This window comes from Bombina bombina, chromosome 9 (assembly GCF_027579735.1).
Source record: "Bombina bombina isolate aBomBom1 chromosome 9, aBomBom1.pri, whole genome shotgun sequence".
Lineage (NCBI taxonomy): Eukaryota > Metazoa > Chordata > Amphibia > Anura > Bombinatoridae > Bombina > Bombina bombina.
This window is the reverse complement of record NC_069507.1, coordinates 87,660,270-87,681,602: the sequence shown is the minus strand read 5'-3', so window position 1 is coordinate 87,681,602 and position 21,333 is coordinate 87,660,270. Positions and strand designations below refer to the sequence as shown.

Sequence of the window (21,333 nt, the reverse complement as noted above, 5' to 3'; positions counted from 1 at the left end):
TAACACTGTTGCAATACCAGAGAAATTGTGTAGGTTGGATAAATACTTTGCGGTACCGGCGAGTACTGACGTTTTTCCTATACCTAAGAGACTAACTGAAATTGTTACTAAGGAGTGGGATAGACCCGGTGTGCCGTTCTCACCCCCTCCAATATTTAGAAAGATGTTTCCAATAGACGCCACCACACGGGACTTATGGCAAACGGTCCCTAAGGTGGAGGGAGCAGTTTCTACTTTAGCTAAGCGTACCACTATCCCGGTGGAGGATAGCTGTGCTTTTTCAGATCCAATGGATAAAAAATTAGAGGGTTACCTTAAGAAAATGTTTGTTCAACAAGGTTTTATATTGCAACCCCTTGCATGCATCGCGCCGATTACGGCTGCGGCAGCATTTTGGATTGAGTCTCTGGAAGAGAACCTTAGTTCAGCTACGCTGGACGACATTACGGACAGGCTTAGAGTCCTTAAACTAGCTAATTCATTCATTTCGGAGGCCGTAGTACATTTAACCAAACTTACGGCTAAGAACTCAGGATTCGCCATTCAGGCACGTAGGGCGCTGTGGCTAAAATCCTGGTCAGCTGATGTAACTTCTAAGTCCAAATTACTTAATATACCTTTCAAGGGGCAAACTTTATTTGGGCCCGGTTTGAAAGAAATTATCGCTGACATTACAGGAGGGAAGGGCCACGCCCTGCCTCAAGACAAAGCCAAAGCTAAGGCTAGACAGTCTAATTTTCGTCCCTTTCGGAATTTCAAAGCAGGAGCAGCACCAACTTCCACTGCACCCAAACAGGAAGGAGCTGTTGCTCGTTACAGACAAGGCTGGAAACCTAACCAGTCCTGGAACAAGGGCAAGCAGGCCAGGAAACCTGCTGCTGCCCCAAAGACAGCATGAACCGAGGGCCCCCGATCCGGGACCGGATCTAGTGGGGGGCAGACTCTCTCTCTTCGCCCAGGCTTGGGCAAGAGATGTTCAGGATCCCTGGGCGCTAGAGATCATATCTCAGGGATACCTTCTAGACTTCAAATTCTCTCCCCCAAGAGGGAGATTTCATCTGTCAAGGTTGTCAACAAACCAGATAAAGAAAGAAGCGTTTCTACGCTGTGTACAAGATCTGTTATTAATGGGAGTGATCCATCCGGTTCCGCGGTCGGAACAAGGACAAGGGTTTTACTCAAACCTGTTTGTGGTTCCCAAAAAAGAGGGAACTTTCAGGCCAATCTTGGATTTAAAGATCCTAAACAAATTCCTAAGAGTTCCATCGTTCAAAATGGAAACTATTCGGACAATCTTACCCATGATCCAAAAGGGTCAGTACATGACCACAGTGGATTTAAAGGATGCTTACCTTCACATACCGATTCACAAAGATCATTACCGGTATCTAAGGTTTGCCTTCTTAGACAGGCATTACCAGTTTGTAGCTCTTCCATTCGGATTGGCTACGGCTCCAAGAATCTTCACAAAGGTTCTGGGTGCCCTTCTGGCGGTACTAAGACCGCGAGGAATTTCGGTAGCTCCGTACCTAGACGACATTCTGATACAAGCTTCAAGCTTTCAAACTGCCAAGTCTCATACAGAGTTAGTTCTGGCTTTTCTAAGGTCGCATGGATGGAAAGTGAACGAAAAGAAGAGTTCTCTCTTTCCTCTCACAAGAGTTCCATTCTTGGGGACTCTTATAGATTCTGTAGAAATGAAGATTTATCTGACAGAAGACAGATTAACAAAGCTTCTAAATGCATGCCGTGTCCTTCATTCCATTCAACTCCCGTCAGTAGCTCAATGCATGGAGGTGATCGGCTTAATGGTAGCAGCAATGGACATAGTACCCTTTGCACGTCTACATCTCAGACCGCTGCAATTGTGCATGCTGAGTCAGTGGAATGGGGATTACTCAGACTTGTCCCCTACTCTGAATCTGGATCAAGAGACCAGAAACTCTCTTCTATGGTGGCTTTCTCGGCCACATCTGTCCAGGGGGATGCCATTCAGCAGACCGGACTGGACAATTGTAACAACAGACGCCAGCCTACTAGGTTGGGGCGCTGTCTGGAAGTCTCTGAAGGCTCAGGGACAATGGAGTCAGGAGGAAAGTCTCCTGCCAATAAACATTCTGGAATTGAGAGCAGTTCTCAATGCCCTTCTGGCTTGGCCCCAGTTAAAAACTCGGGGGTTCATCAGGTTTCAGTCGGACAACATCACGACTGTAGCTTACATCAACCATCAGGGAGGGACAAGAAGCTCCCTAGCAATGATGGAAGTATCAAAGATAATTCGCTGGGCAGAGTCTCACTCTTGCCACCTGTCAGCAATCCACATCCCGGGAGTGGAGAACTGGGAGGCGGATTTCTTGAGTCGCCAGACTTTTCATCCGGGGGAGTGGGAACTTCATCCGGAGGTCTTTGCCCAAATACTTCGACGTTGGGGCAAACCAGAGATAGATCTCATGGCGTCTCGCCAGAACGCCAAACTTCCTCGCTACGGGTCCAGATCCAGGGATCCGGGAGCGGTTCTGATAGATGCTTTGACAGCACCTTGGAACTTCGGGATGGCTTATGTGTTTCCACCCTTCCCGCTGCTTCCTCGATTGATTGCCAAAATCAAACAGGAGAGAGCATTAGTGATTCTAATAGCGCCTGCATGGCCACGCAGGACTTGGTATGCAGATCTAGTGGACATGTCATCCTGTCCGCCTTGGTCTCTACCTCTAAGACAGGACCTTCTGATACAGGGTCCATTCAAACATCAAAATCTAACTTCTCTGAGGCTGACTGCTTGGAAATTGAACGCTTGATTTTATCAAAACGTGGGTTTTCTGAGTCGGTTATTGATACCCTGATACAGGCTAGGAAGCCTGTTACCAGAAGGATTTACCATAAGATATGGCGTAAATACCTATACTGGTGCGAATCCAAAGGTTACTCCTGGAGTAAGGTTAGGATTCCTAGGATATTGTCCTTTCTACAAGAAGGTTTAGAAAAGGGTTTATCGGCTAGCTCATTAAAGGGACAGATCTCAGCTCTGTCCATCTTGTTACACAGGCGTCTGTCAGAAAATCCAGACGTCCAGGCCTTTTGTCAGGCTTTAGCTAGGATCAAACCTGTGTTTAAAACTGTTGCTCCGCCATGGAGTTTAAACCTTGTTCTTAACGTTCTACAAGGAGTTCCGTTTGAACCCCTTCATTCCATTGATATAAAGTTGTTATCTTGGAAAGTGTTATTTTTAATGGCTATTTCTTCGGCTCGGAGAGTCTCTGAGTTATCAGCTTTACATTGGGATTCTCCTTATTTGATTTTTCATTCAGATAAGGTAGTTCTGCGTACAAAACCTGGGTTCTTACCTAAGGTAGTCACTAACAGGAACATCAATCAAGAGATCGTGGTGCCTTCCCTGTGCCCGAATCCTTCTTCAAAGAAGGAACGTCTTCTACACAATCTGGATGTAGTTCGTGCCCTCAAGTTCTACTTGCAGGCAACTAAGGATTTTCGACAAACGTCTTCCCTGTTTGTCGTGTACTCTGGTCAGAGGAGAGGTCATAAGGCTTCGGCTACCTCTCTCTCCTTCTGGCTTCGTAGCATAATTCGTTTAGCCTATGAGACTGCTGGACAGCAGCCTCCTGAAAGAATTACAGCTCATTCTACTAGAGCTGTGGCTTCCACTTGGGCCTTTAAGAATGAGGCCTCTGTTGAACAGATTTGCAAGGCTGCAACTTGGTCTTCGCTTCATACTTTTTCCAAATTTTACAAATTTGACACTTTTGCTTCTTCGGAGGCTATTTTTGGGAGAAAGGTTCTTCAGGCAGTGGTTCCTTCTGTATAATGAGCCTGCCTATCCCTCCCGTCATCCGTGTACTTTTGCTTTGGTATTGGTATCCCAGAAGTAATGATGACCCGTGGACTGATCACACATAACAGAAGAAAACATAATTTATGCTTACCTGATAAATTCCTTTCTTCTGTTGTGTGATCAGTCCACGGCCCGCCCTGTTTTTTTAAGGCAGGTAAATATCTTTTAAATTATACTCCAGTCACCACTTCACCCTTGGTTTCTCCTTTCTCGTTGATTCTTGGTCGAATGACTGGGAGTGACGTAGAGGGGAGGAGCTATATGCAGCTCTGCTGGGTGAATCCTCTTGCATTTCCTGTTGGGGAGGAGTTATATCCCAGAAGTAATGATGACCCGTGGACTGATCACACAACAGAAGAAAGGAATTTATCAGGTAAGCATAAATTATGTTTTTTGGCTTTTTAGATCACTTTTTTGATCACTTTCACGTTGTTCATTTTTTGAGAGATATATTTTCTTTCACCTTTTTTGTACATCCCATTAGCAGGGAACACTATTTCCCTCTGATTTCCCAACCATTTTATTTACTATTGCAATACCATTGTTTTATCCTATTAATTATATGTTATTGTATTTTGCGTGTAATGTACCATGGATCCATGATTTTAACTTATTGTGTTTTACTGTATTAACATATTGTGTTTTACTGCATCAATATTGTATATTTTGCCTTAATCTACATCCACTCTAGTAAAGGTAACAGGATTTTTTAAGACGTCCTAGAACGTTTATCTATATTTTAATATATAAGATTATTTATTTTTGGCTAACCTGCAGAGCTACTAGCTAGCTTCTAAATCACTTCCTCGGCCTGTGTTAGGCGCTCCTAGGTCTTCCAATATTTTAATAACTTTCATCTAAGGGTAAGCTAGGTTCCCTTTTGAACCTGGGAGCTAGTAGGAACTATCTGTGAGCGCTGTGAGATACCTTAGTAATCAACTTTCCAATTTACGTCTATTATTTAATTTGCTTTATTCTCTTGTTATCCTTTGCTGAAGGGTTTATCTAGCTCAGATCGGGAGCATCAAATCACCTGGGTGCTAGCTGCTGATTGGAGGCTGCATATATATATATACCTATTGTCATTGGCTCACCCCATGTTTTCAGTTAGAAACCAGTAGTGCATTACTGCTCCTTCAACAAATGATACCAAGAGAATTAAGCAAATTTGATAATAGAAGTAAACTGGAAAGTTGTTTAAAGGGACAGTCAGGTCAAAATTAAACTTGTGATTCCGATAGGGCATGTAATTTTAAATAACTTTCCAATTTACGTTTATCATCAAATGTGCTTTGTTCTCTTGTTATTTGTTGAAAGCTAAATTCAGCTAGTCTCAAACTGATTTTGAAATTCAAAATTAAACTTAGTTCAGAAATAATAAGTTTGCTATCTTGGTAGCCTGTGTTGGATAGCATACCCAAGTAGGCTCAGAAACAGCAGCAGTGCTTCACTGGGAGCTAGCTGCTGATTTGTGGCTGCATATATACTTCTTGTCATTGCCTCTCCAAATGTATTCAGCTAGCTGCCAGTGGTGCATTTTTGCTCTGGGGCTGATTTTTTTAACAAAGTTACCAAAAGAATGATGCAAATTTAAAGGGATACTGCAACTTTCTAATTTACTCCTATTTCTCCAACATAGGTGTGTCCGGTCCACGGCGTCATCCTTACTTGTGGGATATTCTCTTCCCCAACAGGAAATGGCAAAGAGCCCAGCAAAGCTGGTCACATGATCCCTCCTAGGCTCCGCCTACCCCAGTCATTCTCTTTGCCGTTGTACAGGCAACATCTCCACGGAGATGGCTTAGAGTTTTTTAGTGTTTAACTGTAGTTTTTATTATTCAATCAAGAGTTTGTTATTTTAAAATAGTGCTGGTATGTACTATTTACTCAGAAACAGAAAAGAGATGAAGATTTCTGTTTGTATGAGGAAAATGATTTTAGCAACCGTTACTAAAATCCATGGCTGTTCCACACAGGACTGTTGAGAGGAATTAACTTCAGTTGGGTGAACAGTGAGCAGTCTCTTGCTGCTTGAGGTATGACACATTCTAACAAGACGATGTAATGCTGGAAGCTGTCATTTTCCCTATGGGATCCGGTAAGCCATGTTTATTAAGATAGTAAATAAGGGCTTCACAAGGGCTTATTAAGACTGTAGACTTTTTCTGGGCTAAATCGATTCATTATTAACACATATTTAGCCTTGAGGAATCATTTAATCTGGGTATTTTGATAAGATTATATCGGCAGGCACTGTTTTAGACACCTTATTCTTAGGGGCTTTCCCAAATCATAGGCAGAGCCTCATTTCTTCTGTTATGTGTGATCAGTCCACGGGTCATCATTACTTCTGGGATATAACTCCTCCCCAACAGGAAATGCAAGAGGATTCACCCAGCAGAGCTGCATATAGCTCCTCCCCTCTACGTCAGTCCCAGTCATTCTCTTGCACCCAACGACTAGATAGGATGTGTGAGAGGACTATGGTGATTATACTTAGTTTTTATGACTTCAATCAAAAGTTTGTTATTTTAAAATAGCACCGGAGCGTGTTATTACTTCTCTGGCAGAGTTTGAGGAAGAATCTGACAGAGATTTTTTACTATGATTTTAACCGGAGTCGTTAAGATCATATTGCTGTTCTCGACCATCTGAGGGAGGTAAAGGCTTCAGATCAGGGGACAGCGGGCAGATGAATCTGCATTGAGGTATGTGGCAGTTTTTATTTTCTGAATGGAATTGATGAGAAAAGCCTGCCATACCGTTAAAATGACATGTATGTATACACTTCAGTATTCTGGGGATGGTATTTCACCGGAACTACTGTGTTAAAAGTCACTAATCCTTTTAATAACTATTCTCATGTTAAACGTTTTTGCTGGAATGTAGAATCGTTTACATTGCTGAGGTACTGTGTGAATAAATATTTGGGCATTATTTTCCACTTGGCAGTTTTTTTGATTTAATTGTGACAGTTTCGTTTCTCTTCACTGCTGTGTGGGAGAGGGAGGGGCCGTTTTTGGCGCTCTTTGCTACGCATCAAAAAATTCCAGTCAGCTACTTTTATATTTCCTGCATGATCCGGTTCATCTCTGACAGATCTCAGGGGTCTTCAAACTTCTTTGAAGGGAGGTAAATTCTCTCAGCAGAGCTGTGAGAATTCTTATAGTGACTGTGAATAAAAAACGTTGTTTTGTTTTCTTATGTACAAATTTAATTAGTGTTGTTTTTTACTAATGGGAACAAACCTTTGCTAAAAGTTGTGTTGTTTTAAAGTTTGATGCTATAACTGTGTTTCAGTTCATTATTTCAACTGTCATTTAATCGTTAGTACCTCTTTGAGGCACAGTGCGTTTTTTTGCTAAAAAAAGATTATAACCAAGTTGTAAGTTTTTTTGCTAGTGTGTTAAACATGTCTGACTCAGAGGAAGATATCTGTGTCATTTGTTCCAATGCCAAGGTGGAGCCCAATAGAAATTTATGTACTAACTGTATTGATGCTACTTTAAATAAAAGTCAATCTGTACAATGTGAACAAATTTCACCAAACAGCGAGGGGAGAGTTATGCCGACTAACTCGCCTCACGCGACAGTACCTGCATCTCCCGCCCGGGAGGTGCGTGATATTTTGGCGCCTAGTACATCTGGGCGGCCATTACAGATAACATTACAAGATATGGCTACTGTTATGACTGAAGTTTTGTCTAAATTACCAGAACTAAGAGGCAAGCGTGATCACTCTGGGGTGAGAACAGAGTGCGCTGACAATGCTAGGGCCATGTCTGATACTGCGTCACAGCTCGCAGAGCATGAGGACGGAGAGCTTCATTCTGTGGGTGACGGTTCTGATCCAAACAGATTGGACTCAGATATTTCAAATTTTAAATTTAAATTGGAGAACCTCCGTGTACTACTAGGGGAGGTCTTAGCAGCTCTCAATGATTGTAACACCGTTGCAATACCAGAGAAACTGTGTAGGTTGGATAAATACTTTGCAGTACCGGCGAGTACTGACGTTTTTCCTATACCTAAGAGACTAACTGAAATTGTTACTAAGGAGTGGGATAGACCCGGTGTGCCGTTCTCACCCCCTCCAATATTTAGAAAGATGTTTCCAATAGACGCCACCACTCGGGACTTATGGCAAACGGTCCCCAAGGTGGAGGGAGCAGTTTCTACTTTAGCTAAGCGTACCACTATCCCGGTGGAGGATAGCTGTGCTTTCTCAGATCCAATGGATAAAAAATTAGAGGGTTACCTTAAGAAAATGTTTGTTCAACAAGGTTTTATATTACAACCCCTTGCATGTATCGCGCCGATTACGGCTGCGGCAGCATTTTGGATTGAGTCGCTTGAAGAGAACCTTAGTTCCTCTACGCTAGACGACATTACGGACAGGCTTAGAGTCCTTAAACTAGCTAATTCTTTCATTTCGGAGGCCGTAGTACATTTAACCAAACTTACGGCTAAGAATTCAGGATTCGCCATACAGGCACGCAGGGCACTGTGGCTAAAATCCTGGTCAGCTGATGTTACTTCTAAGTCCAAATTACTTAATATACCTTTCAAGGGGCAGTCCTTATTCGGGCCCGGTTTGAAAGAAATTATCGCTGACATTACGGGAGGTAAGGGCCACGCCCTACCTCAAGACAAGGCCAAAGCTAAGGCTAGACAGTCTAATTTTCGTCCCTTTCGGAATTTCAAAACAGGAGCAGCATCAACCTCCACTGCACCAAAACAGGAAGGAGCTGTTGCTCGTTACAGGCAAGGCTGGAGGCCTAACCAGTCCTGGAACAAAAGCAAGCAGGCCAGGAAACCTGCTGCTGCCCCAAAGACAGCATGAACCGAGAGCCCCCGATCCGGGACCGGATCTAGTAGGGGGCAGACTCTCTCTCTTCGCCCAGGCCTGGGCAAGAGATGTTCAGGATCCCTGGGCACTAGAGATCATATCTCAGGGATACCTTCTAGACTTCAAATTATCTCCCCCAAGAGGGAGATTTCATCTGTCAAGGTTGTCAACAAACCAGATAAAGAAAGAAGCGTTTCTACGCTGCGTACAAGATCTGTTAACAATGGGAGTGATCCATCCGGTTCCGTGGTCGGAACAAGGACAAGGGTTCTACTCAAACCTGTTTGTGGTTCCCAAAAAAGAGGGAACTTTCAGGCCAATCTTAGATTTAAAGACTCTAAACAAATTCCTAAGAGTTCCATCGTTCAAAATGGAAACTATTCGGACAATCTTACCCATGATCCAAGAGGGTCAGTACATGACCACAGTGGATTTAAAGGATGCTTACCTTCACATACCGATCCACAAAGATCATCACCGGTATCTAAGGTTTGCCTTCTTAGACAGGCACTACCAGTTTGTAGCTCTTCCATTCGGATTGGCTACGGCTCCAAGAATCTTCACAAAGGTTCTGGGTGCCCTTCTAGCGGTACTAAGACCGCGAGGGATTTCGGTAGCTCCGTACCTAGACGACATTCTAATACAAGCTTCAAGCTTTCAAACTGCCAAGTCTCATACAGAGTTAGTTCTGGCATTTCTAAGGTCGCATGGATGGAAAGTGAACGAAAAGAAGAGTTCTCTCTTTCCTCTCACAAGAGTTCCATTCTTGGGGACTCTTATAGATTCTGTAGAGATGAAGATTTACCTGACAGAAGACAGGTTAACAAAACTTCAGAATGCATGCCGCGTCCTTCATTCCATTCAACACCCGTCAGTAGCTCAATGCATGGAGGTGATCGGCTTAATGGTAGCGGCAATGGACATAGTACCTTTTGCACGCCTACACCTCAGACCGCTGCAATTATGCATGCTAAGTCAGTGGAATGGGGATTACTCAGATTTGTCCCCTACTCTGAATCTGAATCAAGAGACCAGAAATTCTCTTCTATGGTGGCTTTATCGGCCACACCTGTCCAGGGGGATGCCATTCAGCAGGCCAGACTGGACAATTGTAACAACAGACGCCAGCCTACTAGGTTGGGGCGCTGTCTGGAATTCTCTGAAGGCTCAGGGACTATGGAATCAGGAGGAGAGTCTCCTTCCAATAAACATTCTGGAATTGAGAGCAGTTCTCAATGCCCTTCTGGCTTGGCCCCAGTTAATAACTCGGGGGTTCATCAGGTTTCAGTCGGACAACATCACGACTGTAGCTTACATCAACCATCAGGGAGGGACAAGAAGCTCCCTAGCAATGATGGAAGTATCAAAGATAATTCGCTGGGCAGAGTCTCACTCTTGCCATCTGTCAGCAATCCACATCCCGGGAGTGGAGAACTGGGAGGCGGATTTCTTGAGTCGCCAGACTCTTCATCCGGGGGAGTGGGAACTTCATCCGGAGGTCTTTGCCCAAATACTTCGACGTTGGGGCAGACCAGAGATAGATCTCATGGCGTCTCGCCAGAACGCCAAACTTCCTCGCTACGGGTCCAGATCCAGGGATCCGGGAGCAGTTCTGATAGATGCTTTGACAGCACCTTGGAACTTCAGGATGGCTTATGTGTTTCCACCCTTCCCGCTGCTTCCTCGATTGATTGCCAAAATCAAACAGGAGAGAGCATCAGTAATTCTAATAGCACCTGCTTGGCCACGCAGGACTTGGTATGCAGATCTAGTGGACATGTCATCCTGTCCGCCTTGGTCTCTACCTCTAAGACAGGACCTTCTGATACAGGGTCCATTCAAACATCAAAATCTAGCTTCTCTGAAGCTGACTGCTTGGAAATTGAACGCTTGATTTTATCAAAACGTGGTTTTTCTGAGTCGGTTATTGATACCCTGATTCAGGCTAGGAAGCCTGTTACCAGAAGGATTTACCATAAAATATGGCGGAAATACCTATACTGGTGCGAATCCAAAGGTTACTCCTGGAGTAAGGTTAGGATCGCTAGGATATTGTCTTTTCTACAAGAAGGTTTAGAAAAGGGTTTATCAGCTAGTTCATTAAAGGGACAGATTTCAGCTCTGTCCATCTTGTTACACAGACGTCTGTCAGAAAATCCAGACGTCCAGTCCTTTTGTCAGGCTTTAGCTAGGATCAAGCCTGTGTTTAAAGCTGTTGCTCCACCATGGAGTTTAAACTTAGTTCTTAACGTTTTACAGGGTGTTCCGTTTGAACCCCTTCATTCCATTGATATAAAAATGTTATCTTGGAAAGTTCTGTTTTTAATGGCTATTTCCTCGGCTCGAAGAGTCTCTGAGTTATCAGCCTTACATTGTGATTCCCCTTATCTGATTTTTCACTCAGACAAGGTAGTTCTGCGTACTAAACCTGGGTTCTTACCTAAGGTAGTCACTAACAGGAACATCAATCAAGAGATTGTTGTCCCATCCTTGTGTCCAAATCCTTCTTCAAAGAAGGAACGTCTTTTACACAATCTGGATGTAGTTCGTGCCCTCAAGTTCTACTTGCAGGCAACTAAAGATTTTCGCCAAACTTCTTCCTTGTTTGTCGTTTACTCTGGACAGAGGAGAGGTCAAAAAGCTTCTGCTACCTCTCTCTCTTTTTGGCTTCGTAGCATAATACGTTTAGCCTATGAGACTGCTGGACAGCAGCCTCCTGAAAGAATTACAGCTCACTCCACTAGAGCTGTGGCTTCCACTTGGGCCTTTAAGAATGAGGCCTCTGTTGAACAGATTTGCAAGGCTGCAACTTGGTCTTCGCTTCATACTTATTCCAAATTTTACAAATTTGACACTTTTGCTTCTTCGGAGGCTATTTTTGGGAGAAAGGTTCTTCAGGCAGTGGTTCCTTCTGTATAATGAGCCTGCCTATCCCTCCCGTCATCCGTGTACTTTTGCTTTGGTATTGGTATCCCAGAAGTAATGATGACCCGTGGACTGATCACACATAACAGAAGAAAACATAATTTATGCTTACCTGATAAATTCCTTTCTTCTGTTGTGTGATCAGTCCACGGCCCGCCCTGTTTTAAGGCAGGTAAATATCTTTTAAATTATACTCCAGTCACCACTTCACCCTTGGTTACTCCTTTCTCGTTGATTCTTGGTCGAATGACTGGGACTGACGTAGAGGGGAGGAGCTATATGCAGCTCTGCTGGGTGAATCCTCTTGCATTTCCTGTTGGGGAGGAGTTATATCCCAGAAGTAATGATGACCCGTGGACTGATCACACAACAGAAGAAAGGAATTTATCAGGTAAGCATAAATTATGTTTTTCGCGCCGGTGTTGCGCACTTGTTTTTGAGAGGCATGACATGCAGTCGCATGTGTGAGGAGCTCTGATACATAGAAAAGACTTTCTGAAGGCGTCATTTGGTATCGTATTCCCCTTTGGGCTTGGTTGGGTCTCAGCAAAGCAGATACCAGGGACTGTAAAGGGGTTAAAGTTAAAAACGGCTCCGGTTCCGTTATTTTAAGGGTTATAGCTTCCAAATTTGGTGTGCAATGCTTTTAAGGCTTTAAGACACTGTGGTGAAATTTTGGTGAATTTTGAACAATTCCTTCATATTTTTTCGCAATTGCAGTAATAAAGTGTGTTCAGTTTAAAATTTAAAGTGACAGTAACGGTTTTATTTTAAAACGTTTTTTGTACTTTGTTATCAAGTTTATGCCTGTTTAACATGTCTGAACTACCAGATAGACTGTGTTCTGAATGTGGGGAAGCCAGAGTTCCTTCTCATTTAAATAAATGTGATTTATGTGACAATGATGCCCAAGATGATTCCTCAAGTGAGGGGAGTAAGCATGGTACTGCATCATTCCCTCCTTCGTCTACACGAGTCTTGCCCACTCAGGAGGCCCCTAGTACATCTAGCGCGCCAATACTCCTTACTATGCAACAATTAACGGCTGTAATGGATAATTCTGTCAAAAACATTTTAGCCAAAATGCACTCTTATCAGCGTAAGCGCGACTGCTCTGTTTTAGATACTGAAGAGCATGACGACGCTGATAATAATGGTTCTGAAGGGCCCCTAAACCAGTCTGATGGGGCCAGGGAGGTTTTGTCTGAGGGAGAAATTACTGATTCAGGGAACATTTCTCAACAAGCTGAACCTGATGTGATTACGTTTAAATTTAAGTTGGAACATCTCCGCATTCTGCTTAAGGAGGTATTATCCACTCTGGATGATTGTGACAAGTTGGTCATCCCAGAGAAACTATGTAAAATGGACAAGTTCCTAGAGGTCCCGGGGCTCCCAGAAGCTTTTCCTATACCCAAGCGGGTGGCGGACATTGTAAATAAAGAATGGGAAAGGCCCGGTATTCCTTTCGTCCCTCCCCCCATATTTAAAAAATTGTTTCCTATGGTCGACCCCAGAAAGGACTTATGGCAGACAGTCCCCAAGGTCGAGGGAGCGGTTTCCACTTTAAACAAACGCACCACTATACCCATAGAAGATAGTTGTGCTTTCAAAGATCCTATGGATAAAAAATTAGAAGGTTTACTTAAAAAGATGTTTGTTCAGCAGGGTTACCTTCTACAACCAATTTCATGCATTGTCCCTGTCGCTACAGCCGCGTGTTTCTGGTTCGATGAGCTGGTAAAGGCGGTCGATAGTGATTCTCCTCCTTATGAGGAGATTATGGACAGAATCAATGCTCTCAAATTGGCTAATTCTTTCACCCTAGACGCCACTTTGCAATTGGCTAGGTTAGCGGCTAAGAATTCTGGGTTTGCTATTGTGGCGCGCAGAGCGCTTTGGTTGAAATCTTGGTCAGCTGATGCGTCTTCCAAGAACAAGCTACTTAACATTCCTTTCAAGGGGAAAACGCTGTTTGGCCCTGACTTGAAAGAGATTATCTCTGATATCACTGGGGGTAAGGGCCACGCCCTTCCTCAGGATCGGCCTTTCAAGGCCAAAAATAAACCTAATTTTCGTCCCTTTCGTAGAAACGGACCAGCCCAAAGTGCTACGTCCTCTAAGCAAGAGGGTAATACTTCTCAAGCCAAGCCAGCTTGGAGACCAATGCAAGGCTGGAACAAGGGAAAGCAGGCCAAGAAACCTGCCACTGCTACCAAGACAGCATGAAATGTTGGCCCCCGATCCGGGACTGGATCTGGCGGGGGGCAGACTCTCTCTCTTCGCTCAGGCTTGGGCAAGAGATGTTCTGGATCCTTGGGCGCTAGAAATAGTCTCCCAAGGTTATCTTCTGGAATTCAAGGGGCTTCCCCCAAGGGGGAGGTTCCACAGGTCTCAGTTGTCTTCAGACCACATAAAAAGACAGGCATTCTTACGTTGTGTAGAAGACCTGTTAAAAATGGGAGTGATTCATCCTGTTCCATTAGGAGAACAAGGGATGGGGTTCTACTCCAATCTGTTCATAGTTCCCAAAAAAGAGGGAACGTTCAGACCAATCTTAGATCTCAAGATCTTAAACAAGTTTCTCAAGGTTCCATCGTTCAAAATGGAAACCATTCGAACAATTCTTCCTTCCATCCAGGAAGGTCAATTCATGACCACGGTGGATTTAAAGGATGCGTATCTACATATTCCTATCCACAAGGAACATCATCGGTTCCTAAGGTTCGCATTCCTGGACAAGCATTACCAGTTCGTGGCGCTTCCTTTCGGATTAGCCACTGCTCCAAGGATTTTCACAAAGGTACTAGGGTCCCTTCTAGCTGTGCTAAGACCAAGGGGCATTGCTGTAGTACCTTACTTGGACGACATTCTGATTCAAGCGTCGTCCCTTCCTCAAGCAAAGGCTCACACGGACATCGTCCTGGCCTTTCTCAGATCTCACGGATGGAAAGTGAACGTGGAAAAGAGTTCTCTATCTCCGTCAACAAGGGTTCCCTTCTTGGGAACAATAATAGACTCCTTAGAAATGAGGATTTTTCTGACAGAGGCCAGAAAAACAAAACTTCTAGACTCTTGTCGGATACTTCATTCCGTTCCTCTTCCTTCCATAGCGCAGTGCATGGAAGTGATAGGTTTGATGGTAGCGGCAATGGACATAGTTCCTTTTGCGCGCATTCATCTAAGACCATTACAACTGTGCATGCTCAGTCAGTGGAATGGGGACTATACAAACTTGTCTCCGAGGATTCAAGTAAATCAGAGGACCAGAGACTCACTCTGTTGGTGGCTGTCCCTGGACAACCTGTCACAAGGGATGACCTTCCGCAGACCAGAGTGGGTCATTGTCACGACCGACGCCAGTCTGATGGGCTGGGGCGCGGTCTGGGGATCCCTGAAAGCTCAGGGTCTTTGGTCTCGGGAAGAATCTCTTCTACCGATAAATATTCTGGAACTGAGAGCGATATTCAATGCTCTCAAGGCTTGGCCTCAGCTAGCGAGGGCCAAGTTCATACGGTTTCAATCAGACAACATGACAACTGTTGCGTACATCAACCATCAGGGGGGAACAAGGAGTTCCCTGGCGATGGAAGAAGTGACCAAAATCATTCTATGGGCGGAGTCTCACTCCTGCCACCTGTCTGCTATCCACATCCCAGGAGTGGAAAATTGGGAAGCGGATTTTCTGAGTCGTCAGACATTGCATCCGGGGGAGTGGGAACTCCATCCGGAAATCTTTGCCCAAGTCACTCAACTGTGGGGCATTCCAGACATGGATCTGATGGCCTCTCGTCAGAACTTCAAAGTTCCTTGCTACGGGTCCAGATCCAGGGATCCCAAGGCGGCTCTAGTGGATGCACTAGTAGCACCTTGGACCTTCAAACTAGCTTATGTATTCCCGCCGTTTCCTCTCATCCCCAGGCTGGTAGCCAGGATCAATCAGGAAAGGGCGTCGGTGATCTTGATAGCTCCTGCGTGGCCACGCAGGACTTGGTATGCAGATCTGGTGAATATGTCATCGGCTCCACCATGGAAGCTACCTTTGAGACGAGACCTTCTTGTTCAAGGTCCGTTCGAACATCCGAATCTGGTCTCACTCCAGCTGACTGCTTGGAGATTGAACGCTTGATCTTATCGAAGCGAGGGTTCTCAGATTCTGTTATCGATACTCTTGTTCAGGCCAGAAAGCCTGTAACTAGAAAGATTTACCACAAAATTTGGAAAAAATATATCTGTTGGTGTGAATCTAAAGGATTCCCTTGGGACAAGGTTAAGATTCCTAAGATTCTATCCTTCCTTCAAGAAGGATTGGAAAAAGGATTATCTGCAAGTTCCCTGAAGGGACAGATTTCTGCCTTGTCTGTGTTACTTCACAAAAAGCTGGCAGCTGTGCCAGATGTTCAAGCCTTTGTTCAGGCTCTGGTTAGAATCAAGCCTGTTTACAAACCTTTGACTCCTCCTTGGAGTCTCAACTTAGTTCTTTCAGTTCTTCAGGGGGTTCCGTTTGAACCCTTACATTCCGTTGATATTAAGTTATTATCTTGGAAAGTTTTGTTTTTGGTTGCAATTTCTTCTGCTAGAAGAGTTTCAGAATTATCTGCTCTGCAGTGTTCTCCTCCTTATCTGGTGTTCCATGCAGATAAGGTGGTTTTACGTACTAAACCTGGTTTTCTTCCAAAAGTTGTTTCTAACAAAAACATTAACCAGGAGATTATCGTACCTTCTCTGTGTCCGAAACCAGTTTCGAAGAAGGAACGTTTGTTGCACAATTTGGATGTTGTTCGCGCTCTAAAATTCTATTTAGATGCTACAAAGGATTTTAGACAAACATCTTCCTTGTTTGTTGTTTATTCCGGTAAAAGGAGAGGTCAAAAAGCAACTTCCACCTCTCTCTCTTTTTGGATTAAAAGCATCATCAGATTGGCTTACGAGACTGCCGGACGGCAGCCTCCCGAAAGAATCACAGCTCATTCCACTAGGGCTGTGGCTTCCACATGGGCCTTCAAGAACGAGGCTTCTGTTGATCAGATATGTAGGGCAGCGACTTGGTCTTCACTGCACACTTTTACCAAATTTTACAAGTTTGATACTTTTGCTTCTTCTGAGGCTATTTTTGGGAGAAAGGTTTTGCAAGCCGTGGTGCCTTCCATCTAGGTGACCTGATTTGCTCCCTCCCATCATCCGTGTCCTAAAGCTTTGGTATTGGTTCCCACAAGTAAGGATGACGCCGTGGACCGGACACACCTATGTTGGAGAAAACAGAATTTATGTTTACCTGATAAATTACTTTCTCCAACGGTGTGTCCGGTCCACGGCCCGCCCTGGTTTTTTAATCAGGTCTGATAATTTATTTTCTTTAACTACAGTCACCACGGTATCATATGGTTTCTCCTATGCAAATATTCCTCCTTAACGTCGGTCGAATGACTGGGGTAGGCGGAGCCTAGGAGGGATCATGTGACCAGCTTTGCTGGGCTCTTTGCCATTTCCTGTTGGGGAAGAGAATATCCCACAAGTAAGGATGACGCCGTGGACCGGACACACCGTTGGAGAAAGTAATTTATCAGGTAAACATAAATTCTGTTTTCTTTTTTCTCTTTGTTCTCTTGTTATCTTTATTTAAAAACAGGAATGTAAGTTTACAAGCCGGTCCATCTTTGGTTCAGCACCTGTGTAGCGCTCCCTGATTGGTGGCTAAATGTAGCCACCAATCGGCAAGTGCTATCCAGAGTCTGAACCAAAAATAGACCGGCTCGTAAGCTTACATTTCTGCTTTTTCAAATAAAGATACAAAGAGAACAAATTAAAAATGATAATAGGAGTAAATTAGAAAGTTGCTTAAAATTTCCTGCTCTATCTGAATCATGAAAAAAATGATTTGGGTTCAGTGTCCCTTTAATGATAAAAGTAAACTGTAAAGTCATTTAAAATGTTATGCTGTATCTGAATCATGGAAGTTTGTCTGACTTAAATGTCCCTTTTACCCATTGATTAGATTATCCTGTTAACTGGACAACCAAGAGGCTAAATCACTACTCTGTATGTTTCACACGATTAAACCAGTAGGTGTCAGCAAAGTAACATCTGTGAGCGTGTATTGAGCAATATATTGAACAATGTGTCATGTAGTCTGTGTATCAAAGAGGATAATGGGTTTAATTAAGATTAACTGGTTTAGCTGACTTGCATATGTTTTATGACACTGCCTGGTGGTGTTAATATGACGTCATCAGGACTGACTCCCAAATTTTAGTTAATAAATACCATATTGTCTCGCGTATAGACCCCACCCGATTATAAGCCTCACCCTTAAAGTTTGGTGCCATTTTAAAGAATATTTAATTTTTAAAGAAACTATATACATTACTAGAACAGTAAAACAGTATTTTAATTTATTCAATGAATAGGAACACATGTACCGGTATTTTTAACACTTTTGCTATCAACTATGCAGTTAGGCCTGCTTTTGACGGCATCTGTTATATGTTCACAGAAATACAGTAGCTGTACTGTTTTTTTTCAGGACTCTCATTGAATCCATTATCCCCTTTGAAAAAAAGTTTGAGAAAAAGTGATCAGTTAAACAATCATTAATTCAATTAACAACACCTGAGTGTATACAAACAAAAATAAAAACTTACAGTAATATTTCAATTGCAGCCAAAGGCGTCAATTTTTTTTTTAGCATATTTGAAATAGCATTATTGAATGTAACAGCTGTCGATAATATTGAATGACATTGGACGCTGTTGATAACATCCCGATTTAGGCTGCGCCTCTAATTTAATTAAAATTAGGGGGGGGGGGGGAGTGTGGCCTATACTCCGGACAATATGGTATATATATGTATGTGTTGATATTCACCCTATCAGCTGGGCAGCTTGCGACTCTCCTCCCAGCATCACGCTCTGCAGTGGCCTAGTCTCCATACTCCTATATATATGTATGTGTGTGTGTATGTATGTATGTATATATATACCACCCAGCAGCATTTGGCAGAGAGTTTCCAATCACATTTTTTTTGATGGGTTATGCTGATATTAACCCACTAATGAAGATCTTATGGTATAACTACTTAAGAGATTTATTTTTACCAAAAATTCTATTATATTCTTTAATTTTTCTTATTCACTCTCTTTGACCCTTCCCCACCTCTCTCTCTCTCTCCCCCCCCCTCTGTCTCTCTCTCGCTGTCTCTCTCTCTCGCTGTCTCTCTCTCTCGCTGTCTCTCTCTCTCGCTGTCTCTCTCTCTCTCGCTGTCTCTCTCTCTCTCGCTGTCTCTCTCTCTCTCGCTGTCTCTCTCTCTCTCGCTGTCTCTCTCTCTCTCGCTGTCTCTCTCTCTCTCGCTGTCTCTCTCTCTCTCGCTGTCTCTCTCTCTCTCGCTGTCTCTCTCTCTCTCGCTGTCTCTCTCTCTCTTGCTGTCTCTCTCTCTCGCTGTCTCTCTCTCTCGCTGTCTCTCTCTCTCTCGCTGTCTCTCTCTCTCTCGCTGTCTCTCTCTCTCTCGCTGTCTCTCTCTCTCTCGCTGTCTCTCTCTCTCTCGCTGTCTCTCTCTCTCTCGCTGTCTCTCTCTCTCTCGCTGTCTCTCTCTCTCGCTGTCTCTCTCTCTCTCGCTGTCTCTCTCTCTCTCGCTGTCTCTCTCTCGCTGTCTCTCTCTCGCTGTCTCTCTCTCTCTCGCTGTCTCTCTCTCTCTCTCTCTTCTCCCTCTCTCTCTTCTCCCTTAAGGAGAAGGATCTGGATAATTCTGGAATTACTATAAGTCGCACACAGTTATAAACTCACAAATAAAGATGACATAATGATTTTGAGTATGAAAAAAATAAATTCTGAAAGTTTTTCATATTTTCATTTTCAGGTATTTTAATGAGATGTCAGCACAAGGGCTGAGGCCACGCACTGTATCCAGCCCTATTCCCTATACACCATCTCCAAGTTCCAGCAGGCCTATTTCTCCTGGTAAAGTGCTTTTTATTTGATCCATCCTGCTCTAGACTGTTAATAAAGAAATATGGAAGAGTTCATTTATTTAGCATAAAGAAACAATAAAGTAAAAAAATAAACATTCATAATTCAGACATTTTTTTCAATTTTAAACAACTTTCCAATTTACTTCTGTTATCAAATGTGCTTTGTTCTCGTGGTATCCTTTGTTGTAGAGTATGCTCGGGAACAGCAATGCACTACTGGGAGCTAGATGAACACCTCTGGTGAGGCAATAATGAGGCATATATGTGCAGCCACCAATAAACAGCTAGCTCCCAGCAGTGCAGTGGTGCTCCCAAGCCTTCCTAGGTATGCTCTTTAACAAAGGATATCAAAACAACAAAGCAATTTGATAATAAAAGTAAATTGGAAAGTTGCATGCTCTATGTGGTCTGTGAAATATTGTACTGCACCTTTAAGTTTCCTGTTCAGGCATTTTAATTGCTAGAAAAATGAAATAGATTCCTATAATACAATATAAGGGCAAATGATGCTACTTAGACTATGTTCTAGGAGAGATGGGAACCTTTTTTTTTTGGGGGGGGGGGCGCAAATTAGTGATCATTTTCTGAATTTAAATGGCCATTAAAGAAACATTACCATTTAGTTGTTTTTTTATAAATGTGGTGGGAAACTTCCTAAATTATCTAGTGGCACAGATCCATATTTAGGTAAGGGTGCAGGTACTCTCCTGTTCTCCACTCTTGAGCTGTGGCCACCTTGTTTGGCCCACCCACCAGAAGTCCCCAAAGCACAAATATTTAGTTTTGGCTTTTCACTGAAACCAAAAAACAACAACAATGCACTGGGGGCAGTAAACGGTTAATACAGAGAAGTCATATGTGGCCCATTGGTTGTAAGTTGACCATTCGTGACATACAAAATGGACTATTAAAGCTTATTTGCATATTTATGGAATGATTTTATTGTCAAAAAAACAATATTAAGCATTACAATTGCAACCAGTGAAACTAAGCAGTATTTTGGTAGGCTAGAAACAGAGTGCCACCTTAGGAACTTGTTTGATGTCTGCCATCCCTGGTCTAGTTCTTAGTTTCTCCATTAGTGGCACGTGTACTTCTGGGGCCACTTGGGCTATTTGTAAGAGTTACTCCAGAGCTTGCAATCTAATAAAATATAAAAAAATATAGTCCCAGTGCAAATTAAAATAAAGATAAATTCACATAAAATGTGTAATTGTAACAACAAAACAGCCCCAGTGAAAGGAAACAAAGTGCAACATACCAAACAGAAAAAATAGGAATATCTGAGCTATGTTGGGGGTATCTTAAATCTTGAAAACTATCTGCTGTAGTTAGGAGATACTTAGGGGGAATGTTAAGAGCACTTTCTACTAAAAGACGCACTGGTCTAGGAAGTTATATCTCTCTGGTAGGGTAGCTAGGTGTCCTGTATAATCTATAAAAAAAAGTACGGGGGGGGGGATAAAATGTCCAGTTTTTATTCAAAGTCTTCTGAGTGGCAGCTAGAGAGGGCTTTTATGCCTGTATGCATTACACATAGTGCCCAGGAAGAAATTACACTGCAAATGTACTGCTTAGGTGTTACTGACAGCCATGCAGGGTAAAATGTCTTGCATTTCTGTCAGTCTCTGGGTTTATTAAAATACTTCTCTGTGTGTGTCACATGCAGCCACTGGGATAAACTGTGTTCTTTATTGGAAACCATAGAGTTGTAAAAACATTGGTAGTCAGTTAGGCCAGGTAGA

At 43.2% G+C, this 21,333-nt stretch overlaps 1 protein-coding gene across 1 annotated transcript in view; it reads left to right on the top strand.

Moving 5' to 3' along the window:
• Positions 1 to 21,333, top strand: part of CCDC6 (coiled-coil domain containing 6) — a 321,876-nt gene that overhangs the window by 241,999 nt on the left and 58,544 nt on the right. The window contains exon 7 of the mRNA XM_053692244.1: positions 19,477 to 19,577. Within this exon, the coding sequence (XP_053548219.1) occupies positions 19,477 to 19,577 (101 nt within the window). The remainder of the gene's footprint in view (positions 1 to 19,476; positions 19,578 to 21,333) is intronic.